This window comes from Leptodactylus fuscus, chromosome 6 (genome assembly GCF_031893055.1).
Source record: "Leptodactylus fuscus isolate aLepFus1 chromosome 6, aLepFus1.hap2, whole genome shotgun sequence".
Lineage (NCBI taxonomy): Eukaryota > Metazoa > Chordata > Amphibia > Anura > Leptodactylidae > Leptodactylus > Leptodactylus fuscus.
Genome location: NC_134270.1, coordinates 95,401,692 through 95,428,784, shown reverse-complemented (window position 1 = coordinate 95,428,784; position 27,093 = coordinate 95,401,692). Strand labels below are relative to the sequence as shown.

Genomic DNA, 27,093 nt, shown 5'->3' with positions numbered 1-27,093 from the left:
ATACTGTGTGGAGTGGCCACTATGGGGGATGATACTGTGTGCAGGGGCCACTATGGGGGATAATAGAGCGCGCAGGAATGCGTAGGAGGGGGTCAGTCGAGGTCTTCGGTGTTGGATGGGGGGGGGCCATATCAAAAGTTTGCCATGGGGCCCCGCCATTCCTAGTTATGCTACTGCTTCTGATGGAAAAGTACAGGTGTATCAAGGCAAACAGCGGTAAACGCATGTGGCTGGGAGAACAGTATGACAGCACCCCTGTGTTATGGTTTGTGCTATATGACTATTGTGTCATTACACAATATTACACAGCACTCTGAGGACCTCATCTGTCATTTTTTAATTTAAATTGGCACGCCGAACACAAAAGGTTGCCTACTCCTGGTATAGTGTATTCATTATAGATCAATTACCAGAAGTGTCCAGTCAGTTAATGTACAATAACATCTAATTCACTGGCATAAGAAAATAAATAGTGTAAAAGAGACTATGAGCATCTGGATGATTCAAGATCATGGCTGGAGATATTCAGTTCCCATAAGAGAAGTTACATAAAATCACAAAGGAAATCGTCAAGATAGTAGAATCAAGCATGTATGCACGAAACAAGTACCCCAAACGTAAACCCCTCTGTAATCGGCAGGTCTTCACAAAACATTTTAGTAGCACATACTCCCCTCCCTCCCTCAGAGGTATTTTGTGCTACACAGTTCTTCCATTTTTTACTGATCTCTCATTCCACTTGATCGAGACAACTCTCCTACTAGTTTTGAGAGACTATGCCTCTTCAGAGTGGTAGACAAGGGTTCTCTCTCATTTATATATGGTTTGCGGCATGCCCCTCTGCCTGATATTAAGCCGGACTTTATGACGGCCTGAGAATGAAACCTTAATTTAACGTTATCTCCAAGCCCAGTGACATGACTGCTGCACATCCATCAAGAAGGATGGAATCCTCTCTGAGGCTAAGGCCCCAAAAAAAGCTGTGGGAAAAACCATGGCGGCAGCGCATCGTGGTTCTTCCCGCTGCACTTTAGACAGAAAGTTTGCAGAGGTTTCCTTTGCGGACTTTTTGTTTCAATTATACCTATGGGGAAACTGCTGGCATTTCCGTAGGGATAATTGACCTGCTGCCATTTCCAAAACCACACCAGTTTTGGAAATCGCAATGTGTCTGCACTGCGTTTTTTCCCGCAAAGTGGACATGGGTTTCCCTAGAATCCCATGCACTTTGCCCATACTGTAAAATGCCACGATTTTTCCCACCGCGTTTCCGCCCCGTCGGGCCCTGGCCTGAAGGTTCTTCATAGGACCTATTTGGTACCTCATAGACTACATAACATTTCTCCTACAGTCTAACCTCTTTGTTTTAGAAGTTTTAATGCCTTAGGTACTATTCTGGTGGTTCCTGCATGCCTGTCATTTCTGGTCGGCTGTACACAGATTCGTATAAAGGGTCTTAGGCCAAGCAATTCCATTTTCTCCCCCAATCTTTCTTTTAAGCCTTAAACCAGCCAGTTTTAAATATGCCCAACAAAAGCTGCTTCAGTACATTCTGATGTCGTGTTCGTATTGCCTATAATTGGGGGAAAAAATTCCTCTCCTTGACTGATGTGATACGGTGTGTTGATTTTATTATGCTTCATGAAAAATTAATTCCATCATTTTGGATACCGACACACTCTTTGATAAAATTTGGGTTCCTTTGGTCAATTGGTCCAATATCCTAGACCTGCCAGATTACCTCCAACTTTAGCCTTTGCCATCGATCAGGTGGGATGTTTCCTTTTTCTATACCACTGGAGAGCTGATGGCGCAGTGTTAGCATTGACGGGACTCACCTGCGGGCTGGAGATATTGGTAGGGTAGTTCAGCTGCATATAGGGCTTACGTGTGCTACTTTGCTTCATCTTAAAGGGTCGGCAAATATGCATCCAAAGCCTTCCCCAGCCAATCCCTGCCTGCCATTGGGGATATTAAGTACCTTCACGGGTTCAAGTGAGCTTGAGTAATAAGGTGCTAGAGTTGTACAAAGACATTTATATTTCCTGTCTGTCTTAATGTATATTGATCTCAGGCTGTTAACTTCCCACACCTAGCCTATTGTCCTCTACATTGCTATATACCAGGTACTGGCTTTAGCTATCTTCCTGTCTATTTTCCTGACTCCTGACATGACGCATAAGTTGCAGCTATAGTCTGCCTAACCCTTTGGTGCCCAGTACCAGTGACGCTGGGTTCAGACTAGCATTCGACAGTCCATTCTCAGGTCCGTTCTCTGTCATGCTGAGTCCGGCCGAGAGTGCCGGTGAGCGTTTTATGCCCTCCGCGTCAAAACCGTTTTTTTTAAACCGGACACAGAGTACTGCATGTCCGACTCTGTGTCCATTTAAAAAGAAACTGTTTTGTCGCGGAGAGCATAAAACGATCACTGGTGCTCACGACCGGACACCTTTCAAACCCATTCAAATGAATGGGTATGAAAGAGTCCTGCAGGTTTCCGTCTCCTGCTCTGTTTTGTGCAGGAAATGGAAACCTGCAAAACGGACTCCCGGGCACAGATGTGAAAGAGCCCTGTCTCTGACCTGCCAGAAGAGCTGTCACTAACACTGGAAGAACTTCAAGAGTTAGGAACCTGGTGGCTCCACTGAAGTGAGGTCCAGATCTTCCTACAGGAGTTAATGAGCGAATACCAGGGAGTTCATTTAAACAACACTCTAAGTAGCCCAAAGCCATAGCAGTTTGGCGACACAACCACTCCACAACCACTGGTTGTTACAATATAATCACTTGAAAGCATTTCCTGTACTTTTCTTCAAATAGTGCGCACCTAGTATCAGAGCAGATTGGGGCCTAATCATGGTCACATGACCTGTATGAAAACATATTTTTGTTAAATGTTTAGTAGCATCTGTACCATTTTAGTTGATTTCTACCTCAAAAACTTGCCTACCCTTGCATTAGACCTCTATGTATTGCTATAATGTTCATGTCCTCTGTACATAATGAGAAAAGCAGAGAATGTAAATATAATTCAGCAACAGCTGAATAAAATAACATTTTTTGCAACCTGACAAAAAAGTACAATTGAAGAATGCATTGTCACAGGTGATTTTTGTATTTGGGAGGCGCTTGGTAAACATGTTCTATAATGACCATGAAATAAGTAATTATATAATCTGCCTAGGAAGATGAGGCCCAAGTTGCCGCAGGACAAGATTTACATAATACATAAACCCATCCAACGTGGAGCAGGAGTTGTTAACATAACAGTCCAAACAGAACAGAGATAAAAGGGGACTCCTCTGCATTCTGAGCAGCCTCTCTCCACAAGGGATTTTACTGCTATTTTCCACAAGAAATGATCTTGGCTGGAAGTGTGGAAGACTTGGCAGAGATATGTCGTCGAGTTGCTTATTTAAGTAGGAAAACCCTTTCTGATTTTTTTTCTTGCTTTACGAATCAATCTTAACACACATGGCGTTTCAGAACATTTAAATATTTTCTTCTACTTGTAAAAAACCCCCAGATAATTTGACATTTTTACAGTACTGATTTCTTAGGCTGGGTGTCCATGCTAAGAAAATAGTCTCTTTCAGACATACAAATTTGAGGTTTAATAAATGTCCTATTTTATGTAAGACCCCTGGGTCCAAAGCAAAGAAACATACAAACATCCGTCAAACATCAGTCAAATATCCGTCTTGTATAAATAATAAATGTATCATTGTCTTTGGCCTTTAAAATCTTAAAGGATTTGCCTAACTTATGAAGTCTATTTTCAAATATCAAAAATTCTATGCAAGTCATTTGCTATTTATTTTCTCACATTTTGCTCCTTGACTGCTTTTTGGTTTAGCTGCATAATTGCAGAGCTGTGATCTTTGAGTACAGGTAGTCTGAGACACAAACCCAATGCCATCAAACGTCTGGGCTTGTATGCCTGGAAGACAACTATTATTAGCATGAGTAAACTCAGCGCTTCCAAGCTGAACAGGGCAACTTTATATAAACTGTTGTTACTCCGTGCTGCTCTTCACTTCCCATATTCTCCTCTCCGTTGCATCACATTACTATGACAGATAGCGTAGTCAAACCAGCATTTCGCAGATAGCCTGTCTGAACATCATCATTGCTCGTGGTATCAGTAGTTCATATTACTGTTATTACTGTTACTTGTTGTAGTAATAACTGTTACTGCATGCCCGACATTATGTTCGTGAAACAAAAAAGCGATTTCACGGTGGAGAGGCTGCATACGGACATCGTCAGTTTGCCTTAAAAACCCATTGAAATGAATGGGTTTCACCAGCTGTACTAAACCTTTTTTCACAAAACAACCCTTCCCTCCACCTTGCCCATGTATTAACTTAACATAATTAGGAACAGACCAATTTATGAATAAGTGGAGTTTATATGTATAAAACATATGCAGAAATTTCTTACCCCTTCAGTGACTGATGTAGTGTGTGTCCCCTGAGTGCCAGGCATCTCATCCAGGTGGGCACGCGTTGGATGTTCCTCCGGGTGACACATCGGTTATCCTCTTCATCGCTGAAAAGGGACAAGGTCCTGCCATATGCAGCTGTGACACCTGATACAAGAATAACAATAAGTACATTATGTTACATTATAGCAGAACACAAGAAAAAAACATAATCTTTACAGCAGTAAAACGAGGGGTGGGCGGAAGGGATGCTTGCTGCCTCAGCGCTTGTGGGGATCCAACCAGGTAACTATTCTGGTTTGGGTTTAATTATGCCTCTTTGTTTCAGGAAAACCAGACATTGATCTATAGAACCCTACCTTTCAAAATGTGGCACTAGAGAAAGACTGCACTCCTCAAGGTGGTCTAAAAAGGCAGTCTCCTTAAGTTTACATAGTATCCCTTCTAATCCTGATCAGAAAGCCTAAAGAAGACACTTGACAAGACTCCGTAAAACACACAGAACAAAATGGCATTTGGATGTATGTTCATAGAGCTGACCAACAACTGTCAAGGGTTTTTTCTAGTTGGTGTGTACCTAAAAAAAAATACAAGGTTCAATAACTTTTTGTACCTATTTATAAGAACAAAACTTTACAATATTTGACATCATTATCTGGTAGAGAATCGTGTTTAGTAAACACCATTGTCCCAAGTAGGGGACCCCACCACTACTACTACATCATTGTCCCAAGTAGGGGACCCCACTACTATTATTTCGCCACTGTCCCAAGTAGGGGACCCCACCACTATTACTACACTACTGTCCCAAGTAGGGGACCCCACCACTATTACTACACTACTCTCCCAAGTAAGGGACCCCACCACTATTACTACACCACTGTCCCAAATAGGTGACCCCACCATTATTACTACACCACTGTCCCAAGTAGGGAACCCCACCACTATTACTACACCATTCTCCCAAGTTGGGGACCCCACCACTATTACTACACCATTGTCCCAAGTAGGGGACTCCACCACTATTACTACTGACACCACTAATGGTTTGTACATTTCCTCACATATCAGATTGTCAGTACACAACTTCTAATAGACCATAAATCATTATGTAACAAGGGAATAAGGCTCTTTTTATGGGTGGGGTGCAGTTGCTATCCTTCTTGACAACAAACCAGCAGCAGAGAGTCTGATAGTGACAGCTCTGAAGTTCTATTGTAGGATTAAGTGTATAAAATGGAAATGTGTGTCTGGTGCCAGCCAGTACTCAATGTGGCTTAAGTTGAAACCCATCTGCAAGAAAGTGGAAGATGAGTCACATTCTGTTCTTGCCTAGAATTCAATTTGACCTCTGCTGATAATAAGCATTTAAACGGCGATGTAAAAACCCTCTTGGATTAGGCTTAAACGCTGTCTCGTTTTCTATTAGCTCCCGTCCATGTTTAACCCTTGCCTTGTAACACACAGAACACCTTACTGGCAGGATGTTAAAGATGTTAAAGTGTCTGGTACAAAAAAAAAAAAAATCTATTCTACAAGTCGGTATTTATTTTTTAAATACTCTCTCCATTCTAAACAGATTTCTATTACATGTTAACTTTCTACTGACTTGTGGATAACACTTACTGCCATCCTCTGGCTAAGTAAAGATGCTGCCACTATCCAGCCAGTGAAATAAAGGCCATTCAAGTGAATGGGAGCCGAGCTTCAGTAACCTGGTTTAGCCACTACACATGTGTATATTAAGCTATACATCTGTATACTGTGTTTTTGCCAGCACTTTAGCAGCTAATATCAGCTGAGTAGTGGGAGTGTTTGACACTGAACTCCCATTGATCTGATATTAACCCCTTCCCGACATGCGCCGTAATAGTACGGCGCATGTCGGGTCTGTAACTATGGCGACCGCCCGGGAGCCGGGCGGCCGCCATAGCCGCCGGGTGTCTACTGTTTTAAGCAGTAGACAACCGGCTCTAATGCCTCCGATCGGCATTAACCCCTCCGGCGCCGTGGTCAAAGGCGCCGGAGGCGCCATTTTCCCGGCGGCGCATGGGCGCCGCCATTTTGGCCAGGATCGCCGGCTCCTGGAGCATGCTCCAGGGCTGACGTCCCGTTGCCATGACAGCCGGGAGCCTTGTACAGGCTCCCAGGCTTGTCTGCAAATCCTTTCTTTTGCAGGCTGGTCTATGCAGCCTGCAAAAGAAAGGATGCTTTTTTGCAATGCATTGCAATGCATTAGCATTGTAATGCATTGCATTAGTGATCAGACCCCCTGGGGTTCAACACCCCTAGGGGGTCTAATAAATGCAAAAAAAAAAAAAAAAAAAGTTAAAATATATAAAGAATTAAAAGTTCAAATCACCCCCCTTTCCCTAGAACACATATAAAAGTAGTTAAAAACTGTGAAACATATACATGTTAGGTATCCCCGCGTCCGAAATCGCCCGCTCTACAAATCTATAAAAATATTTTTCCTGTTCGGTAAACACCGTAGCGGGAAAAATAGTCGAAAGTGCCAAACTGCCGTTTTTTCACTGTTTTGATTCTGATAAAAATTTGAATAAAAAGTGATCAAAGCAATAACATTTCCCGAAAATGGTAGAACTAAAAAGTACACCTGGCCCCGCAAAAAAAGACGCCCTATGCATCCCCGTACACTTACGTATAAAAAAGTTATGGCCGTCGGAATATGGCGACTTTTAGAAAAAAATTTTTTTAACACAGTTTTGGAATTTTTTTTTAGGGGTCAAAATGTAAATAAAACCATATAAATTTGGTATCCCTGGAACCGTACCGAAACACAGAATATAGTGGACATGTCATTTTGGCTGCACAGTGAACGCCGTAAAACCAAAGCCCGTAAGAAAGTCGCAGAAATGCATTTTTTCTTCAAATCCACCCCATTCTGAATTTTTTTTCCTGCTTCCCAGTACATTATATAGAATAATTAATGGTAGCATCATGAAGAAAAATTTGTCCCGCAAAAATTAAGACCTCATGGCTCTGGGAGCGGAGAAATAAAAAAGTTATGGGGTTTAGAAGGAGGGGAGTCAAAAACGAAAAACAAAAAATGCCATCGGCGGGAAGGGGTTAAAGGGGCTCTATCACTAGGAAAAGTCATTTTTAACTAATCACACCTTTGCATAGCCTTTAGAAAGTCTATTCCACACCTACCTTTAGTATGTAGATTGCCTCAGTGGTTTCTGAATAAGTCAGTTTTTATTCATATGCTAATTAGACTGTTGCATGATACATCGTGCACACCTCTCCTGTTGTTTCCTATGGGAGGCTGCTGCTGCTGCTGCTGATGATGACTCAGCTTCCTGTTTGCCTCACACACATAGGAGATAATAGGAGAGATGAGGCTGCTGGGAACTTCCTGAGCTGGCTGAAAGCTCATTAGCATATGAATAAAAACGGACTTATTAAGAAACCACTGAGGCAAGCTACATACTAAAGGTAGGTGTGGAATAGCATTTCTAAAGGCTATGCAAGCATGTGTTTAGTTAAAAATGACTTTTCCCAGTGATAGAGCCCCTTTAAGGACCTATCCTAAGGTCAATATAAAAATGCAGACCAACCCCTTTATTATCAAGGTATTGTAACAGACATTTCATTCCATAAGTATTTTTTTTTTTACATATAAAATTGTTCTGCACTATTGAATGTCTATCTCCAGTTCTTCATAGCCAAGTTGTTGCCACAAAATTTTATTTCGAGATCACATTGTTATCTAACATGATTCCATGTGATACTGCAGATTACATAACTTGCTTTGTCTGTAGACATCTTTTCTCGAACTACTGGCTCCAAATATTGGCAGAGCTGACGTTATACTAAGGTTGGAGTTAAATAAAATGTGACATACTATAACACTAATATGCTAATACAGTACATAATAAAAGAAACTTTGATCTACTGCAACACCCTTCTCCATGGACTCCCAGCAAACACCCTCGCCCCCCTCCAGTCCACCTTAAACTGTGCTGCTCGCTTAATCCACCTCTTCCCCCAATCTTCATTGGCTGCTCCCCTCTTTCAGTCCCTCCACTGGCTACCTATAGCCCAGCGAATTGAGTTCAAGCTATTAATGTTAACATTCAAAGCGATCCACAACCTGTCCCCTCCATATATCTCTGACCTAATCTCCCGCTACCTGCCCACACGTAACCTCAGATCCTCCAACGACCTCCTACTCCGCTCTGCTCTCATCCGCTCCTCACACAACCGCCTCCAAGATTTCTCCTGTGCATTCCCCATACTCTGGAACTCCTTACCAAGACACATAAGACTGATCCCCACAATCACAGGATTCAAGAAGGCCCTGAAGACTCACCTATTCAGGAAGGCCTACAACCTCCAATATCACTATTACCGCACCACCATCTGTACAGTCTCCCCCTCTCCTGTCTTTACCCCCTTCCCTCACAGATTGTAAGCCCTCGCGGGCACGGCCCTCTACCCCACTGTGCCAGTCAGTCATTGTTAGTATTATATCTATCTGTATATTTTGTGTACTGTAAGTGAACTGTAAAGCGCCATGGAATTAATGGTGCTATATAAATAAACAATAATAATAATAATCTCTGTACATATATAAAGTTCTGTACATATGCATTTATCTACATCTTCAACCACAGGCACAGCTGATATTATACTAAAGATGTAATAAAAAATGTGATATGCTAAAATACTAGTATGTTAATTCACTTTTAGGCTAAGGCTCCACATTGCAGAAACGCAGCTTTTTTTGTTGTAGATTTTGTTGTGTTTTTTTTGAGCCAAAGTCAGGAGTGGATTGAGTAGAAGATAGAAGTATCAGACTTTCCTATATATTGCTCATTCCTGTTGAATCCATTCTTGGCTTTGGCTCAAAAAACTGAAACATAATCTGCAACAAAAAAAGCTGCATTTCCGCAATGTGGGGCCTTAGCCTAAAAGCAACATCTATCTGTATACACATATACATTCATTCATACTCAATGGACAATTATGTTTATATAGGAAAAGATATCAGGCATATTATTACCTGTGTGATATTGTATTTACTCTAAGGGCTCGTTCACACGGAGTAAACGTGGCGTGCAATGCGCCGCGTGTATGGGACATTTGCGCCGCGATTTTGACGGTGCATATTTGCGGTCGCGTTAGCGCCGCGTTAACGCGCGTTTACGCGGCCCTAACGCGACCGCAAACATGCACCGTCAAAATCGCGGCGCAAACGTCCTGTACACGCGGCGCATTGCGCGCCACGTTTACTCCGTGTGAACAAGCCCTTACAGCAATTGTGTAGGTAAAACATATCACCCATGTATTAAGAACACAGGAAAATAACTCAATTTAGTAAAGTCATAGTTATAAAAAACTAGTGTTTAATAATCTACATTAAATAAAATATCCATGTACTTCTCCCACTCTAGGAATATTATAAGCACTGCCATTATACTTCTCAGTAATGTGGAATATCTTTGTGTCTTTATTCCTCACCCCATCCTTGCCGATTTAGTCACCCCATGACCTTTCTGTATTGTTATATAAGGTGATGTCACAGGCCCTGGAGCCAACAGGCAGAGACTCTTGATGTCACCAAGGGTAAGCTCACTGGGGTGATGTCACCATTCAGGCAGTTTAGAAGGGGATCCAGTGTGTACAGTTGTCATTGGGAAGAGAGAACAATCAGATGGCTGTTATAACAATATGTATCAGCAAAGTGCATGCTATGAATGTCTTCATGTTCATATAAAACATAGACGTAATGTAAAACTAAAAGCATGTATATCTGCATTATGTGAGATCATAATCTCATAATCTCTCATTATTTTAATGATCTTAACAGAATATATAAGGTGAAACAAAAAGAGATGTTTAAGAGTTAATACAAAGACACCACACACTCCATTGTAATTCAATTTCTATTTTGTGGACTCTACAGGTAAAATCCCAAGGAAATCTTCAAGCTTTTGGGATTTGTATAATTTTAGAGCTTTTATGAAAAAAATAATTGAGGACTCTGCAATGTCACTTCTTTCACTTTTGAAAGCTGTTAGCTTTCATAAAAACAAGGGGAGGGATGTTTAGCGATGGAGGGGTGGGATTAAGCCTCAGTTTATTCTCCGTCTGAATGCCACGGAGGTAAACACACTTGTTTGGAGTAGCTTGTTTGCCCTTATACTATAGTCCCCAAAACCTGGGTACTGCCCTTGTTACAGTGTTAATTATTTAGGGTGCAGGGTGAGGATTCTAGTGTCCAATGGGGTCATTTGGTAGGATCTCTTTGGTTTGGTGAATCTCATAGATGCGGTGGAGTAGCGACCACCGTTTAGGGCTTGAAGACTCAATCTTTCGTCGGGTAGGATTCATCCTATATTTATTTATGTCTGAGAGAATCCCATGTCGGGATACTACTGGTGGGGGTCTCTTGATATAATTGGGTGATCTCAAACCTTTCTCTTTCTGTATTAAAATGGGGATACATGTTTTATTCCATTTAATTCTATTTTATATCTACATGCTGTGACCCCCCTCCTCGTGTGTTCTTTCTTGCAATATACTACTGTACTATCCATGCTGCTGTAACACACTGAATTTCCCCATGGTGGGACTATTAAAGGATTATCTTATTTTAATAATAATACTAATATATTTAACCCCTTAGCGGATTACACATTCACCAATTGATGGCATGCATTCAGCTTTGATGGAAAATACCTAACTACCTAACTGTCATCATCATTCCTTTGGGAAAGGTGCCACTGCTTTATATCTCCTTGTGTTGGAGAATGTGAGCCTCCCCTTGGATACATTAATTTGGGAATAGGTGCATGCCATTATCGACATGTGGAGCAACAATTATGGACATTTCAGCAGTTATTTGTTTATATTGTTACATTTTACTGGTTGACTCTGCTGCGTCAGAGTATTTACAACCATATTAGTGCACCATTCTGCTCCCATAAAGGGATAATTTTTAGCACCTTTATTTTGGAAAGTCACTACTTCATAACTTTTCAACAAGGCACACTGCCAAAAACTTTTTTTTTTTAAATTATAACAAGATTATTGGACTTACAACGGACCAATTCTTGTATAAGGTTATTGCTTTTTCCAAAATAACCACTTAGTGTTTATGTAAAAAAATATGGGTAAGTATTTTCCCCAAATTGGCAAATTTTTGGAGCATTTTAACTACTGAAAAGTATTTTTAAAAGTGGCAGCACAGTATATGGTAAAACTAGCAATTTGTGTGCACTGCTTACCATCTCTTTACTCCTAGGCATACATGTCACTGTCACCTTGACATTACTTCGGCTGCATTTCCCTTAGAGATCTAAAAATGGGCTAGATTTACTCCTAGGAGCCCTGGCAGTGTGATGCAATGTATCGTAAGCCAAGTTAAACTCAGATTCATGACGAACTTATTCAGCTCAAAACAATTTTTTAGACAGAACCACCCAAACCCGCTACAAAACAAATCTTTAGAGATTCCCCCATATCTAGTAGTGGATGAACTTGCTCACTAGAATGTAATGTCAGATTGGATTATAAATTGTCATATTGGCTGAATAGTTTAAGAACAGAGATAAGCAATTAGATTTGTCAAAAATTTGTTCTGAATTTCCCAAAATTTGTGTATTTTGTATGGCCAAATGTCAAATCAAATCATTGAAATTAGAACTTTTTTGGACACCTGTATAATACCATGTGTCCAAAAAGTCCTATAGTTACACTCCGTCGCTTACCTACATATAGCAACAGAGAGTAAACCAGCTAAAGCAGTCAATGAGAACTATAATCAGGAAACAGTTGTCAATGGTTGGTTTAGATCATGTGGTTTAGATAGTTACTTTTAAGTCACTTAAACTAGGTAACTGAATTAGTGTCAGTGCCTTAGAGCAACCTCGAGACCACATGATCAAAATTAACCAATGATATAATCACTTAAAACTGTTTAGATTATGTGGATCGAAAGGTTACTCTTTCTAGTGATTGAAAAGAAGTAAATCTGACTTTCTTGAGATTCATATCTATTCAAGAACACACTCTTTCTCTCTCTCTCTCCTTCTGCTCACGCTTTCTCTATTCTTCTATTCTTTTCGCTCTCCTTCTCACTCGTTCTCTCTTTTTTCTCTCTCTCTCTCTTTCTCCTTCTCACTCACTCTCACTCCACAGTATGGGTTCGGGGGATATTGTCACTCCTTAGGGAGAGACCACCATATAGGTGTGTGGAGACTTGTTAAGCCTTTAGCACTCCACTTTGCAAGGAACTATGGGAAGAATATGCAAATCCGCCTTCCATGATGTAATTAGGAAGACAGTTGCTGCCTCATTGTTGCAAACCAATAGAGGGCGCTCACTGGAATGTGCAAGCCTGTCTTAAGACAGGATTCCAGTGAAATAACCCAATAATGGCTGCTCCCTTTAGCCTCATGCCCGACCTTCCAAGAGGCCTTTGTTTAGCAATGAGGCAGCAACTGTCTTCCTAATTACATCATGGAAGGCGGATTTGCATATTCTTCCCATAGTTCCTTGCAAAGTGGAGTGCTAAAGGCTTAACAAGTCTCCACACACCTATATGGTGGTCTCTCCCTAAGGAGTGACAATATCCCCCGAACCCTGTCTAAGCCTCTCACCTCTACCAGGTTATAGTCCTCTCTACATCGGGCTGATGAGATCCAACCAGATCGAAACAGCTGTCCTCGATTGAGAGACTATAACCTGGTAATAATCCCAGCGTCATTGCTAAACAAAGGCCTCTTGGAAGGTCGGGCATGAGGCTAAAGGGAGCAGCCATTATTGGGTTATTTCACTGGAATCCTGTCTTAAGACAGGCTTGCACATTCCAGTGAGCGCCCTCTATTGGTTTGCAACAATGAGGCAGCAACTGTCTTCCTAATTACATCATGGAAGGCGGATTTGCATATTCTTCCCATAGTTCCACAGTATGGAGCACATCTTCTCTTCTGATTCTCTTCCTTTCCGCTCTCCATAGACTTTTATGCACAACTATAGTCTTATCCTTCAGTGAAGCCTAAAAAGTATTTTTTCTCTCAAGATAAATTTTACCAGTAAATTCATAGTGACTGATCACTGCAGGAGGGCGCGGGAAGGAGAAGTGGAGAAAGGCATAAACTGTCAGCAGTAAATCTAGACTAATCACTTATGGAGGATTGCTCTTCCAGCAATAGTCACTTTCTTTTTGCTACACTTTCTCCTGGATGTAAAAGTGCCATAGATTTGCCTAGAAAAGAGGGGCTTCTGACTGTGTGAATCATCAAATGACCTGACAGGGGTCCAGTTCAGCAATAGTGTAAGAACACAATGGCATCAGGTGTGTAAACTCAACCTTGTTTAAAATAGCGAAAAACAGTACCTGTGATTTTTCACTTACCACATATTAATGGAGGATAAACGGGGTGCGGAACCAAATCTTGGGACTTTACAAAGCATGCAGACATGTAGTAAATAGAAGAAGTTCGCATCTCACCAGATCCTCTCAATACATTCCTTTATTGTATCTTCATTAAAATAGTAGTTGACAAACACATGGCGAAAAATCAGAAAAACATACAAAAAAGTGCTAATAAAACAAGTCGCTGACGCGTTTCGGGCCATAGTACCCCTTAATCATAGCTGGCAAGTTGTTTAGAAATGGTTTTGTAACCCTTGCCAGATTGATGGACAGCAGCAATTTTTCCTTTAAAATCTTTTCTAATGTCATTCCTCATTGGCATTGAGTTAAAACATGCCTGAATGCTCCAAACCAGCAAACTGCCAAAACTACTTCCTTTATAGAAGTGGTCACACTCAGGGGTGTAACTACCGCAGAGGCAGCAGCCACAGGGCCCGGGACATTAGGGGCCCGGTAACAGCTGCTACTGCTGCGTTTTTTTTTAATAGGCCGCTAAAAGCTGAAGTTACTACAGCCGGTAACGGGCCCTATTTACTTGCCAATCCTGGCAGGGCCGGGATCAGTAAGTGACACTGCGGGCCCCACAAAGACTATCATTATACTCAGGGGTCTTTTCAGACCCCCGAGTATAATGATCAGAGGCCTTTTCAGACCCCCGAGTATAATGATCAGAGGCCGGAGAGAGGTAAGGGAACGTAACAAACAGTGTTACTTACCTCTCCACAATCCCAGCAGGCCTCAGGCCTACGGTAGTTGTCTGACGTCACATGATCCCGGCCTGCGTCCCGGGTCATGTGACGTCCGACGTAATTAAAGAAGGACGAGAGCGGCGGTCGTCAGCATAGGAGCCGGGGGACAGGTAAGCAACAGTGGAGTTTTTTATGTTTTTGTTCCCCCCCCCCCCCGGGTCTCCGATTATTATACTGTGGGGTCTGTAAAGACCCCACAGTATAATAATTGTTTATGGGTGTCCACAGTGGGACATAATACTGTGTGCAGGGGCCACTATGAGACATAATACTGTGTGCAGGGGCCACTAAGGGACATAATACTGTGTGCAGGGGCCACTAAGGGACATAATACTGTGTTCAGGGGCCACTAAGGGACATAATACTGTGTGCAGGGGCCACTAAGGGACATAGTAGAGCGCGCAGGAATGCGGAGGAGGGGTCGGTCGAGGTCTTCGGCGTCGGTCGGGGGGGGGGGGCATGTCAAAAGTTCGCCACGGGGCCCTGCCATTCCTAGTTACGCCACTGGTCACACTTGCTAATGATCAATTAGTCAAGGGCATTTGAGTAGCAGCACCTGGAGCTACTTACCCTCTTAATTCTTATAGATGCAGTAAGAGTGTATGTAATTATTCACATGCTTTTATGGACAATAATGGGACTGATTTAGACTAAAAGGATCCTTTTTTAAATAGTGTTAATTTCAACCCTATAAGAAATGACAGTTGACTTTTTACCTTGTTACTGAGATTTTTGACAACAAGATTGTGTGACTGTTTTAATATGCGGCACTTTGATTTTGCAGTATTTTTCCTGACATCAAGATTGCTGCATATCACAAATATGCCCTATTTAGAAAGCAGAGAGAATGGGTATTATGGTATATAAGGCTAGGTTCACATTTGCGTTTTGGTTTCCATTTGGGGGGTCCACGGGGGGAAACCCCAAACGGAAACCTAATCCGCTTAAAATAGCAGTTACCTGCCGCTATAATGGGGTACCCACTTAAAAAAGAGATTACCCGCTATAATGGGGTCTGTGTGGTTTTTTCTCGGTTTTAGCCTGAAAAGAGCAAAAAATGTGGAGAGAAAAGCGCTGCCTGCATATTTCATGCGGTGAGCAAAACGGAATCCCTGAACTTAGTACAAGTGCTGGTGTGAACTCAACCTAACAAAGCTTTGTGTTCTCTTTAGAGGTCTTCTGAGTACAGGATTATGTGTCTGGTGTTCAATTGACTGTAAGTTTATAGGTATTGGAAGTCAGAGAGAAAACATAGACTCTCATCTAGGCAAAAAGGATTTGTCTACTATTGCTAACAGTTGGGGCTGTATATTCGTTCACATCAACTATAGACAATATATATATTCCACATATTAAGCCTATAGTACTTATAGTCCTGCTCTTTGTAAGTGTGAGATCCACTTATAATGTCTCAGTATTTGTATCCTCAGGGGAAAAAGTGAACAGTAAGAGATGACAGCCCAGTGATTGTTAGTTAACCCCTTTTACAGCAAGATTACAGGTGATGTAATGGCACTGCACAGCCTACCAACACTAATGGACTTAAACAGAAGCTGTGCTGTGCAGGCAGTTTTTATTAGCATGAGTACACACAACATTTTTCTCTCCCTCTCTTTTTTCACAAATATATTACTGGGTAGTTTTCCTCCTCTCTCCCTCATAGCTCAGCTCTCAACAATTAAGTACTTGTACTGCTATACTGAGAGAGCCTCAGAGAGCTGGCTTGGCCCAGGGCTGGGAGACGTCATGGATTCCTCAGTGTGAAGTTTGCAGGAAAGCCCTCAGTTTAGAAGATGGAGCACATCCAAACGTTCCCATAGCAATGGGATAAACAGGAGGAAACAGTGAGGGAATCCCTTTATTCAAACACTATAAACACTCAGAGTGGGGAAGGAAGTAGCCTTTCCCTCTCTAGTAACCTAGATCATAGACAACTGCTCTCACTTTATGTCAAGCTCTCATCCTTGTTGGTTCCTCTCCTCCGGGTTCCTAAACTGAAGAGGTTCTCTTTCTCCCTTCCCATTTTTTTTCCTCTCTTTTGACAAGCAGCATTGGTTTAATATGAACCACAGAAGATATTTTTTTCTTTAAATTTATATTTTTTTTTACATTTTTCATTTTTTTTTTTTATAAAGTATTTTTCTGTATCCAAATGCAGAGAGAAGCAGCCTGCAGATTGACACAGTATCATCACCACATAATGCGGTCTATGGATCCAGGTATGTCAGTATCTACGAAGGGGGTGGGGGATGAGGGGGTGACGTGGTGACACTGTACACAGATCTCTCCTTACAGATGTGTAGTAAGGGTAGCTTTCAGCTATTTTATTGTTTTGAATATATAGCAATGTTGGCAAGGATCATCATAACTAATGCATGTCCAGTAGTAGTACTCACATAAAACGTATAGTATTCTTAAAGGGGAAAAGTATCTTTATAAATGTCATTTATTTTTTTATATGTTATATTATTTATTTATATGTGTATATGTAAACACATACACACGTACACACTAGTTATGTATAGAAATGCACATGTATTTCTAACCCATATGATATATACAATATTAGTATGTGTGATACCTATGAATATTCTACAGCACGCTGACTATAACTACAGTTTAAAGACATAGACACCTATAAATTAGAGTGACAGTGATTTTAAGAGAACTTGGATATGTGTACTACTTAGTAATAGGTAGACAGACACAGTCTGTATGCTATACAGATCCTGATTCATGGCAGACTGTAGTGCATACACCAATTGTAGCACCTAAATCGACAAGCTATCGGTATCCACTGTCTCTAGGAAATTCACAGACACACAACTAGTGAGAAACTATTATGAACAGCATAAACATGAGCACAGTTCTTAAATGATAATATATAATACTGGCATGTCTGCTTCCTATGCAATGTCGGGGTGTTACATAACATATTGACCCTGTAATATCTGCATTTGGATTAAACACATGCTGTGCATTTACAGTTCAGGGCCTCAGCTGGTTCTGACTTACAAAATATTTTTACAATTGAATATTGACTTTTAATTCCATATAAAATATCACTATTAGGGGCTGATATAGATTAGATAGATATTTGCGACACAACTTCATCAAAAGAAAACAGTCTGTACGTAAATGCAGGCGCTCCGGTGATGTGTACCCTTTGGGGGGGGGGGGGTACAGTAAACTGACTTGTTTAAGTTCCTGTGGCCCTGGTCAGAAGTTAGCGGATAATTAGAAGAGATTTCGTGTGCACAGCAACCAGTCTTGGTTTCTAGTGTAAACGTACATCACATTGGTAGCTGGAAAGAATGTCTTTCTACCATAATTAGGTCACCATCAGGCAGATGCGAGAGGGAATTCCGTTTGGGGAAAAAAACACCTATTATTAATAGTTTAGGGCTTTGGCTATTGGGGCCAGTATGGCTGCCAGGATTCTCCCACTCGCTTTCTGAAGGAGGTCCAACGTTATCTGGAAGATATGACTACAAGCCTAGGAGTTACCCTGCCGAGGAGATCCTCTGCACCTCGCAGACCAATTTCTATGAGCTGATCCCTGTGGACCAAACAGAGTGACTCATTTTCCTGTCTCAATACACAGAGGACACTGTGCATCTTATTTTATAGTCATTTTTGAATTAGATCATAAATTTCACAGGAAAATTTTAAAGAGACACTACTAAGTATTTTCTAGTAGCTGAAATATCTCAAGAACTAAAGAACTTTTTACAAATTAGGAAGAAAAACTTTTTTTTTTACAAGTTAGGAAGAAACAAAAGTTAGTTAGTGACGACCAACTTTGTTATAAAATTCAAAATTTTATAACTAACAATTTCTATGTAGTTACAATCCTGTAAGACATTTAATGTTACAAACCGCAACAGACAAACATGCCAGATGTGTGATATCATAGACACGATGCCTAGTAGTTTACACTAACCTATAAATACTAGAAATAAGTGATAAATGATAGATCACTGACGGTCTGACCACTAGGATTGATTATCAGAAATGGGGCCCTAAGTCCTTTAGTGCTTTATACTTAAAATGGAGGAGCAGAGTGCATGCCCAACTACGCCTCCATTCTAACTCTTCCTAGCCATTGTCTTGTAGTGGAACAGGTGACTGACGTCTACCATTCTAGTGATTGGTGGGAAGGTCCAGTGGATAGGTTGGAATCCCTCTTAAATACTTCATTTATTTTGCACCAATAAACTGACTATAAACAAAGTATCCACACTGTGGGACAACATTTCCTAACCAGGATTCCCAGGAACCCTGGGGTTTCTTGAGCTATGATTAGGGTTCCTCCTAAAACAGGAACAAGATCAGATCAGGTACAGATTGTTTTTGCGTCCCTACACAAAGATTCTTTAAGGCAGCAATGGTACTAGAGGTTGGTGGAGGTTGGGATCACTCCTTTGGGGCCTTAGAGGTTATTCACACAACTGAGTTTTTGATCTCTGAAAAATAGAACTTGCTTTACTTTTTCATGAATTGGCCATCAACTGATGTAACACCGTGTGTATTGCACATAGCAACTGAAATACTCCTTTAAGGTTTTATTATTACTTTCAGACACTGATTGTAGGAGGACACATTAATATGCCATTACCTTTCATATTCCCCGACTAGAGAACACATTAAAGGAGTATGTCTTAATTTACAAAGAGCAAAAGAAAAGAAAATCCAAAATGTACTTAAGAAATACCCTAAACTATAGTCTACTATTCCAAAAGTCCAACTATATTGGCTGTAACCGTTCATTCATATGGGTTTAATATCTGTTGAAGTAATGAACTACATTTATCTAAATACACAGCACTAAAAATCTGTTCCGTATGTAAAATATAAAGTATTATTATTAGTTGTATGATGTTATAATGGCAGATCACTTGGTAAAGAAGCCAATAAAACCTGAATATTGGAACCTGAACTATTACTTGTAGATTCTGCCCTTTCATTCCAGCTAATAAAAAGAATGATATAACTAAGGTCACATCAGGTCATATTCTACACATAGTAGGCACATGCCAGTCCACAAACTACAAGCTGCTCAGACTTGGCACTGGTGATGTAATGTGACCAGGGCAGTATGCATGGCCCCTCACCAGTTCTCTTGTTATTGTCACTATTCTTGCACTGCTGTTAATGAATTAAATTAATTAATTATGTCCATGTCTATACTGCCGTCTTTTATACGCTAGTGGTTGATATGTAAATGAGTAAGATTTCAACCAGCGTGCTTGGGCACAAGGCTATTAGTCAACCATTTTTATGAGGAGGTATCAGTAACAGTGGTCTGATCTCCAGAACTGGTAATAAAATAAGATCTTTCCCGATGACTGATCAATATCGATAGGAGAGCCATCAGCCCAGTCTGCAAAGTCACTGTGGCATGCTGTTCTGTATGGCAATGCCGCCCCTTCATTCTAGCCAATGATAAAAATGAAATAGCTTTCCAGGATTCTCACTACGAAATGCTAAATGCCATACATAATTTCATTGTCCTTGTTCTCATGATTTTTTTTTTTTTTTAAATTCGTCCTTCAAAAGATGGCCCCTCGTATGTTGTACGTAAATTACCTCCTGGTCTCCAAAAGGTTGCTACTAGTGATGAGCGAGTAGTATTCGACTGAATACCTTGCCAGCATAGGAATGCGTGTAATCGGCCGAACACCAAGGGGTTAAATGCTTCGAATATTCAATACGTTCAACCCCTTGGTGTTCAGCCGATTACACACATTGCTATGCCGGTCAGGTATTCGATCGAATACTACTCACTCATCACTAGTTGCTACCCATTGTTTGGACACAACTGCTAGCAAATAATATATGTCATTTAGCAATTCTCGGTGACAGGTCCTTTTAACCTTAAGGGTCCATTCACATGGAGTAACGCGAGGCGTTTTTTTGTGCTTATTTTTACGGCCATAAAAAGACGTTTCCATTGAGTTCTATAGTAAAATACGCCTGTATTTTTACTTCCGTAATTTTACGTCCGTAAAATAACGGACATAAAATTACGGACGTTTTGTATCTGAAAAATCTAAATTTTTTAATGAAAAGTTTTTGTAGTCAAATATAGCACAAAATGTGCAAAATATGAGCCATAGGCACATTGTACAGGTACCTGTAATCTTGCAAGCATATCACCAAATGCGACTAACAAATGGTGTTCTGTTGCATTATAAATATGGCACTTTTCCTTTTGTACCTCCTCTACCCGTCAAAAAAAAAAAAAAAAAAAAAAGGTTTGGCTTATAAAGTTGAGATAACTCCTGCTTGTTTATACCATGTATACACAGGGCTGGAAGGCACAAAATGAAGCCTCAAATGAAAAGCTGAAAATTGTTGTATTATATTAAGTTGTACATTAAAAAAACCACAAGGGGGAAACCATACATTGAGATTTACTGTATTCTCAGGTGCTACTAACCACAGCAGATACAGTTAAGTAAGCGCTATATACAGTGATACAAAAGATAATGCATCAGTTATACATGGAGACTCTTAAAGACTCTTAAGGAGTTAGCTACTCTACAACATTTCAGACAGTTTGTGTGGCGATTTGCCTAAGTAAGTGAAACCGTCCAATCTGAGGGCCTTGTTTCATAGAGTAGATCAATATCCAGTTTTGTGGGAAAACATTCGTAAACGTATTCATGCTGACTTCTTCTTATTCTGGGTTTAGTAGTCCAGTGGGCGGTCCTACTCACTGATTGACAACCTGTCTTGTATCAGCGTGCATACAAAGCTGGCTGTTGATCACATGGGTTAATTTCCTGGAAGCTTTGCTCCCCCTAGTGGCCTGTAAAAGAGATAAGGATAGAGTAGGGGCTACCAAGAGTATAGCGGTGAGTACCTCCTATTACCTGCCTCTTGCCCTGTTCCTATAATGTCAGGCCACATCCCCTAATGGCAATGTTCCTGATACTCTCTGGTTAGTCTCTCCAACAGTAGGTTGTGTCCCTTCATAGGCATCTCAGGGGTGTGGTTTGTGGAAAAGGCAACCCATGTGATCAGCAGACAGGGCGTCATGCCATTTTCATGAAGCTTTGCCTTCTTCTTGCCATATAACTAGGGAACAAAACATATGATAGAGATAAATATGAAATATATTCCTATCGCAAGGATACACATAAGAACTTTTGTAATCGAGCAACCCCTTTAAGTGAATGAATTATAAGATATACTGGATCTTTTATCACAAATTTGTTTATCAAGCATCTCAGCTTCACCTTCTCTATAAGATTGGACTCCATTTTCAAATTGATAGGTTCCCTTTAAACAGACAGCAACCATACATAAGAGAAACCAATATAGAGGGTGTACAGGGCTTGCACCTTCTCCTTGGTCTGAAGCTGCTTTCTTAGATGGAAATAAGCAATAATGTTGCCTGGTTTGCAGGAGAGAAATCCATGTATGTTCACTAGGAGAGAGTGCAATCTGTACATTCCTCATCCTGTATGCCCCTTCACGTGTTTGTATATCTTGTGATGGTTCCCTTGCACACATCCACCAGCAAGTTACAAAGTTATTTTTCAACAATAGTATTTTATAACACTGTGTATAGTAATTTATGCAAACCTCTCCTTTAATGGAGAACTATTTTAAGATAAGGACTATGTGGTAATGTTTACAATGGTAAACCTAGTCACATCAGTACGGCACAGTGCAGCAGGATAAAGATACATCCTTTAAGTCACTGCATCGAGATTATGTCACATGACCTCATAAATGATGTTTATCGATCTACAATACTTACTAATTATATCCCAGATGAGCGTATACACCAGTAGTTTTGTATACTGCTTACACTGGATATATAATGGGAAACACGAGGTTAAGTTAGTTGTAGGTCAGTCATACACTTGTTTGATGGCCTTCCATGTGACTAATGAGAGAAGCAGGAAGAAGATGGGAGTACAACCTGTCACTGGTGAAAAATCACTACTGCTCGCACTACTTTCAAGTACATTATTTTTCACCTCCCTTAGTCCTATGAATCCTAAGATAAACCTCCTGGCAATCACAAACGGTTTTTATCAAGGTGACCTTCTCTCATCCTCATCCTCTGTAGTTTGGTACTTTGGTCCATACAAAAGTTACTGAAAGAACTTAAAACAGCTGTAAAAATAAAACATAGCAATTTATAAGAATGATATGAAATCATGATACAGTGAAGCTGATATGTCACTGTCTATGGGGGCACCAAGACAGGAAAAATAGACAACAATGACATTTTCTACTATTCAAAACTGAAATATGAATTTTATATCATTTAGATACTAGTGGACTCTAGAAAGCAGCTGATACTTATTAGCATGTAGATGAAGGGCCTAATTCACACAGACTCACTGGCGGTCAGTTGACATGACTAGAGACGCATTCACTTGATATTAGAAAGTCAATAAACAATTCTATAGTCTCATCAGAAATATTCACAATTGATAAAACCAATCATATGTCGATGGAGCATCCAATAGAATTTGACAAAATTCTGAAGATGTGAATTTTAGATTGTTTAAAATTGTTTAGGAAAGTCTCAGAATGGAGTAAAAAATTTTTTTTAGATTTTTTACACCATTTTCCTAAATAATTTGTTATCAGCTGGACAGCACTTTTAATAGCTGCAAAAATTGGCAAAATAGAATGAGACAGCTCTGGCATAATAGGATGTATGAATGTTTGCACCAACCCGTTCATGGTTTGAAATAAATATCTATAGATTTTCCCTGTTCCTTGCCAGAAATAAGTAAAAATAAGTAAAAATTTAAACAAATTTTAATTGTTGTGGCAAAGCATATGGAACACAAATGGAACCATGTCATAAGTTCATAATACATTAGGTTTTTATTGCCCAAGTTATAAACCTTCTCTGCTATGTACTTTACTATTTTTGGTGTATGACTGCAATTTTAGACTTCAAAGTTATGTGGTCATAGATTGTGCCACCTTCCTGCTTGCCACTTTGTAGAGGACCCCTCACCATCTATGCCAGCTCCCTTCCTTTGCATCACTTATTGGGTGCCACTACACTGATTATGGTGGAATTGTAATTTTATTATTATTATTATTATTTATTTATATGGCACCATTAATTCCATGGTGTTTTACATTTGGGGGTTTACATACAATACACAAAATATACAGGTAGATATAATACTCAATGACCGACTAGCACAGTGGGGTAGAGGGCCCTGCCCGTGATGGCTTACAATCTATGAGGGAAGGGGGGTAGAGACAGAAGGAGAGGGGGAGACAGTTCAGATGGTGGTGTGGTGATAGTGTTATTGGAGGTTGTAGGCCTTCCTGAATAGGTGAGTCTTCAGGGCCTTCTTGAATCCTGAGATTATGGGGATCAATCTTATGTGTCTTGGTAAGAAGTTGCAGAGTATGGGAGATGCACGGGAGAAATCTTGGAGGCAGTTGTGTGAGGAGCGGATGAGAGAAGAGTGGAGTAGGAGGTCATTGGAGGACCTGAGGTTACGTGTGGGCAGGTAGTGGAAGATTAGGTCAGAGATATATGAAGGGGACAGGTTGTGGATCGCTTTGAATGTTAACATTAATAGCTTGAACTCAATTCGCTGAGCTATAGGTAGCCAGTGGAGGGACTGGCAGAGGGGAGCAGCTGATGAAGAATGGGGGGTGAGGTGAATTAAGCGGGCAGCACAGTTTAAGGTGGACTGGAGGGGCGAGGGTGTTTGCTGGGTAATTTTTCCTGTAGCACCTAATGTAATTTTAATTTTAGTGCTTGAAATGCTAGCTAAGATCTCTACCATCTCATGAATGTTCTCCGGCAGGAGCAGACAAGCAGACATCTTATTTCCTTTCACTTGAATGACTCCGTGATACCAAACCATTGCTTTGTCAGTAGTGGTGGCAAGTGGCCACCAAAACCAAAGTACCAAAACCCTTTCATTCTTGGCATCAGTGAAGGCATCAGAGGTCCAGCCCTTGTCTACTGGTCAACAGGAATGTAGCTAAATACTTCACCTGGTGTACCCCTTATCTGGCACACAGTATGGTCACTTCTCTCAGCTATTTAGATGTCATGTTCACTTACTGCTCTACTCTACAATTCGGTCTGCAGAACTGAAAGTACTTAAGTAAAGAAGAGTTGAAATATTTATTAGGAAGCCATGTGCCATTTCACCTCTTCTAACCACAAAACATACATTAGACACTTTGCAGACCTCTTCTAAAAGCATTTCTCCAATAACCTTGATTTTGGTTCTTGGATATTCATGTTTTAATAAGAATATCTGTCAGACTACACAGCAGAAAACGACTGTCCATTGAGAAAAGGGGCTAGGAGACCTAATGGACCATCATGCATTTACTGAGTGATTTTAGGTTTAGGATTAGGTATTTCAATGGATGAGTCCATCTATTATATATTACAATTCACTATTTACAGTCATTTAGAGTAATCTGCCTAGAATCTGGCTCTTCATGTTTCTTGTAATCAAAATGCCTTTTTTTTATCCTTATTGAGTGTAGACAATGTCCAACATAGTAAGTCATAAGAAGAAGAAGAAGTCATGTATAAGTAATCCACTAACCTTTTCTGAATGCCAGGATACGTTTCTATGTCCTCTCAGTACTCAAGAGGCTTGTATTTAAACTTCCTATATGGCTGCTGTGTTGTCAACTACTTAGCCCTGAGAATGATCCATTACCGGAGTCCTTGAATAGACATAAATATAGGATGTTTAATATTCACAATCAGGCTACATGCAAACGACAGTATGCTTGTTTAGGTCAATACAGTTGGCACACAGATGCTATCCATCTGTGCTTTCCATGTACGCATACATTTCAATCTGCCCTGATTTTGGCATCCGGGCTTATGGCCTCCACCATGGATCCATAAAAAGCACAAATGGGGCCATTAAAAAGAATGGGTCAGTGTATTATCCATTAAAAAACAAAATATACAAACTGACCAAAAACACATTTGTGCATGCAGCCTTACGCCTCACGTAGACAGAATTTGTGTACACATCTTGTATGATGGTATGGTCCATATTGGTCCATTGCATTCCTTGCGTCATTGTGAGATAACATCTCTATACTCTGTATGAGAAAATCACCTGCACATCCTTGTTTACTGGCTCGCTGCTGAGCTATCATTTATTCCATAGCTAATCTGAAAAAGTTGGGCTACCATGTAAGGTATCAGAGAAGAACAGAGCAGCAGACTAACCCTTTTATGTGACATGAAGAGGATTTAAGACTTCCTTAGACTCCAATAACTAATGCAGCTAAGCTGGAGCCTCTAGTAACACATAGCTGTGCTCCAAAAGAAGATGTCCATATTAATTTTTCCTTTAGTTAAAAAAAATTGTTATCATATCCCACAAAAGAGCTACTTGTATATATTTGTACTTTTGGGAGAGGAACGTGGACATAAAATATAAGTGCATCACTTTAGACGTAAATGTACAAAATGTTAAAAAAAAACTTAATTTCTACACATATTAGAACACAATTATATCATGAATTATTTTAACTGCTCATTACGAGCAAATATTTACTGAGCCGGGTGGGTTACGTCAATGCTTTATGTGTTACTGTGGTCATCTAGTGGGGAACTCTGCTGAGGTCACTTTCAGAAGGGCATACTTAGCACATTCTGTAACGCCTCCCCCTTACATAATTATACAATGCACAATTCAGCATATTTAGCAGATATGTGATGTATACGCGATGAGCCATTTGGTAGTTATCAGCAGATTAGGCAACTTCTATGGAATCCTCTGTCTATTGCCAAGAACCTATGAGTGAGTCATTTCATTCTCAAGATTTCATTTTCCTTTACGTCCAGTGAAATGAATTATTGTGCCCAGTTAAAAAAGAGCCTGCGTTTTTCACTGACTGCTACACTACTTTTCCAGCCCATGTTGTGGGTTTTGAGTGAAACACTGTGCTTATTCAATGCTTAACCAAACAAGGGAGATGAAAGAAGCTTTTTAAATATCAGGCTGGTGCTGTTTTTGGAGGGGTTTAAAACCCTCATAGAAACCATTACCACAGTCATCTTTGCAGCAGTCACCAAGAGAGCCATTTTGCGTTATTTTGAATAATGAGGTAGGTATAAATATTACGGGTGAATTCATTAGCCATCTGTGCTACAATTCAGATCTATGTTTGAAATATATTTTATTTTTGTAGGTTTTTGGAAATACAGAATTATGCATAAAGGATTCTAGCCTTCCATATATACGTGTAGGTCACAAACCGGGTAGAATAGGAAAAGCTTATTAAATATATGGCCTAAACAAATAGGGTTTTATAGTATGGCCTATCGGTAAGATGGGCCATTGACGTTTAAGTGGTGGAAGTATAATCCTGAGTTCACACAGAGTTTTTTGGGCCGGATTTTGATGTGGAATCCACCTCAGAATCCAGCTCCAAAAACGTCTCTTATTGACTTCAATGGGAGCTGTTTACGTCTTTTTTCAGCTAGCGTTTTTTTCCGG

At 40.4% G+C, this 27,093-nt stretch overlaps 1 protein-coding gene across 3 annotated transcripts in view; it reads left to right on the top strand.

Annotated features, from left to right (window-relative positions):
• Window positions 1–16,541: 16,541 nt before the first annotated feature.
• NFATC2 (nuclear factor of activated T cells 2) overlaps window positions 16,542–27,093 on the top strand; it is a 111,886-nt gene continuing 101,334 nt past the window's right edge. For all 3 annotated transcript variants that reach the window (XM_075276845.1, XM_075276844.1, XM_075276843.1), the window contains exon 1: window positions 16,542–16,821. Coding sequence is in view for 1 of the 3 variants with exons in the window: in XM_075276843.1 (XP_075132944.1) it covers window positions 16,755–16,821 (67 nt within the window). In the remaining 2 variants the exon portion in view is untranslated. The remainder of the gene's footprint in view (window positions 16,822–27,093) is intronic.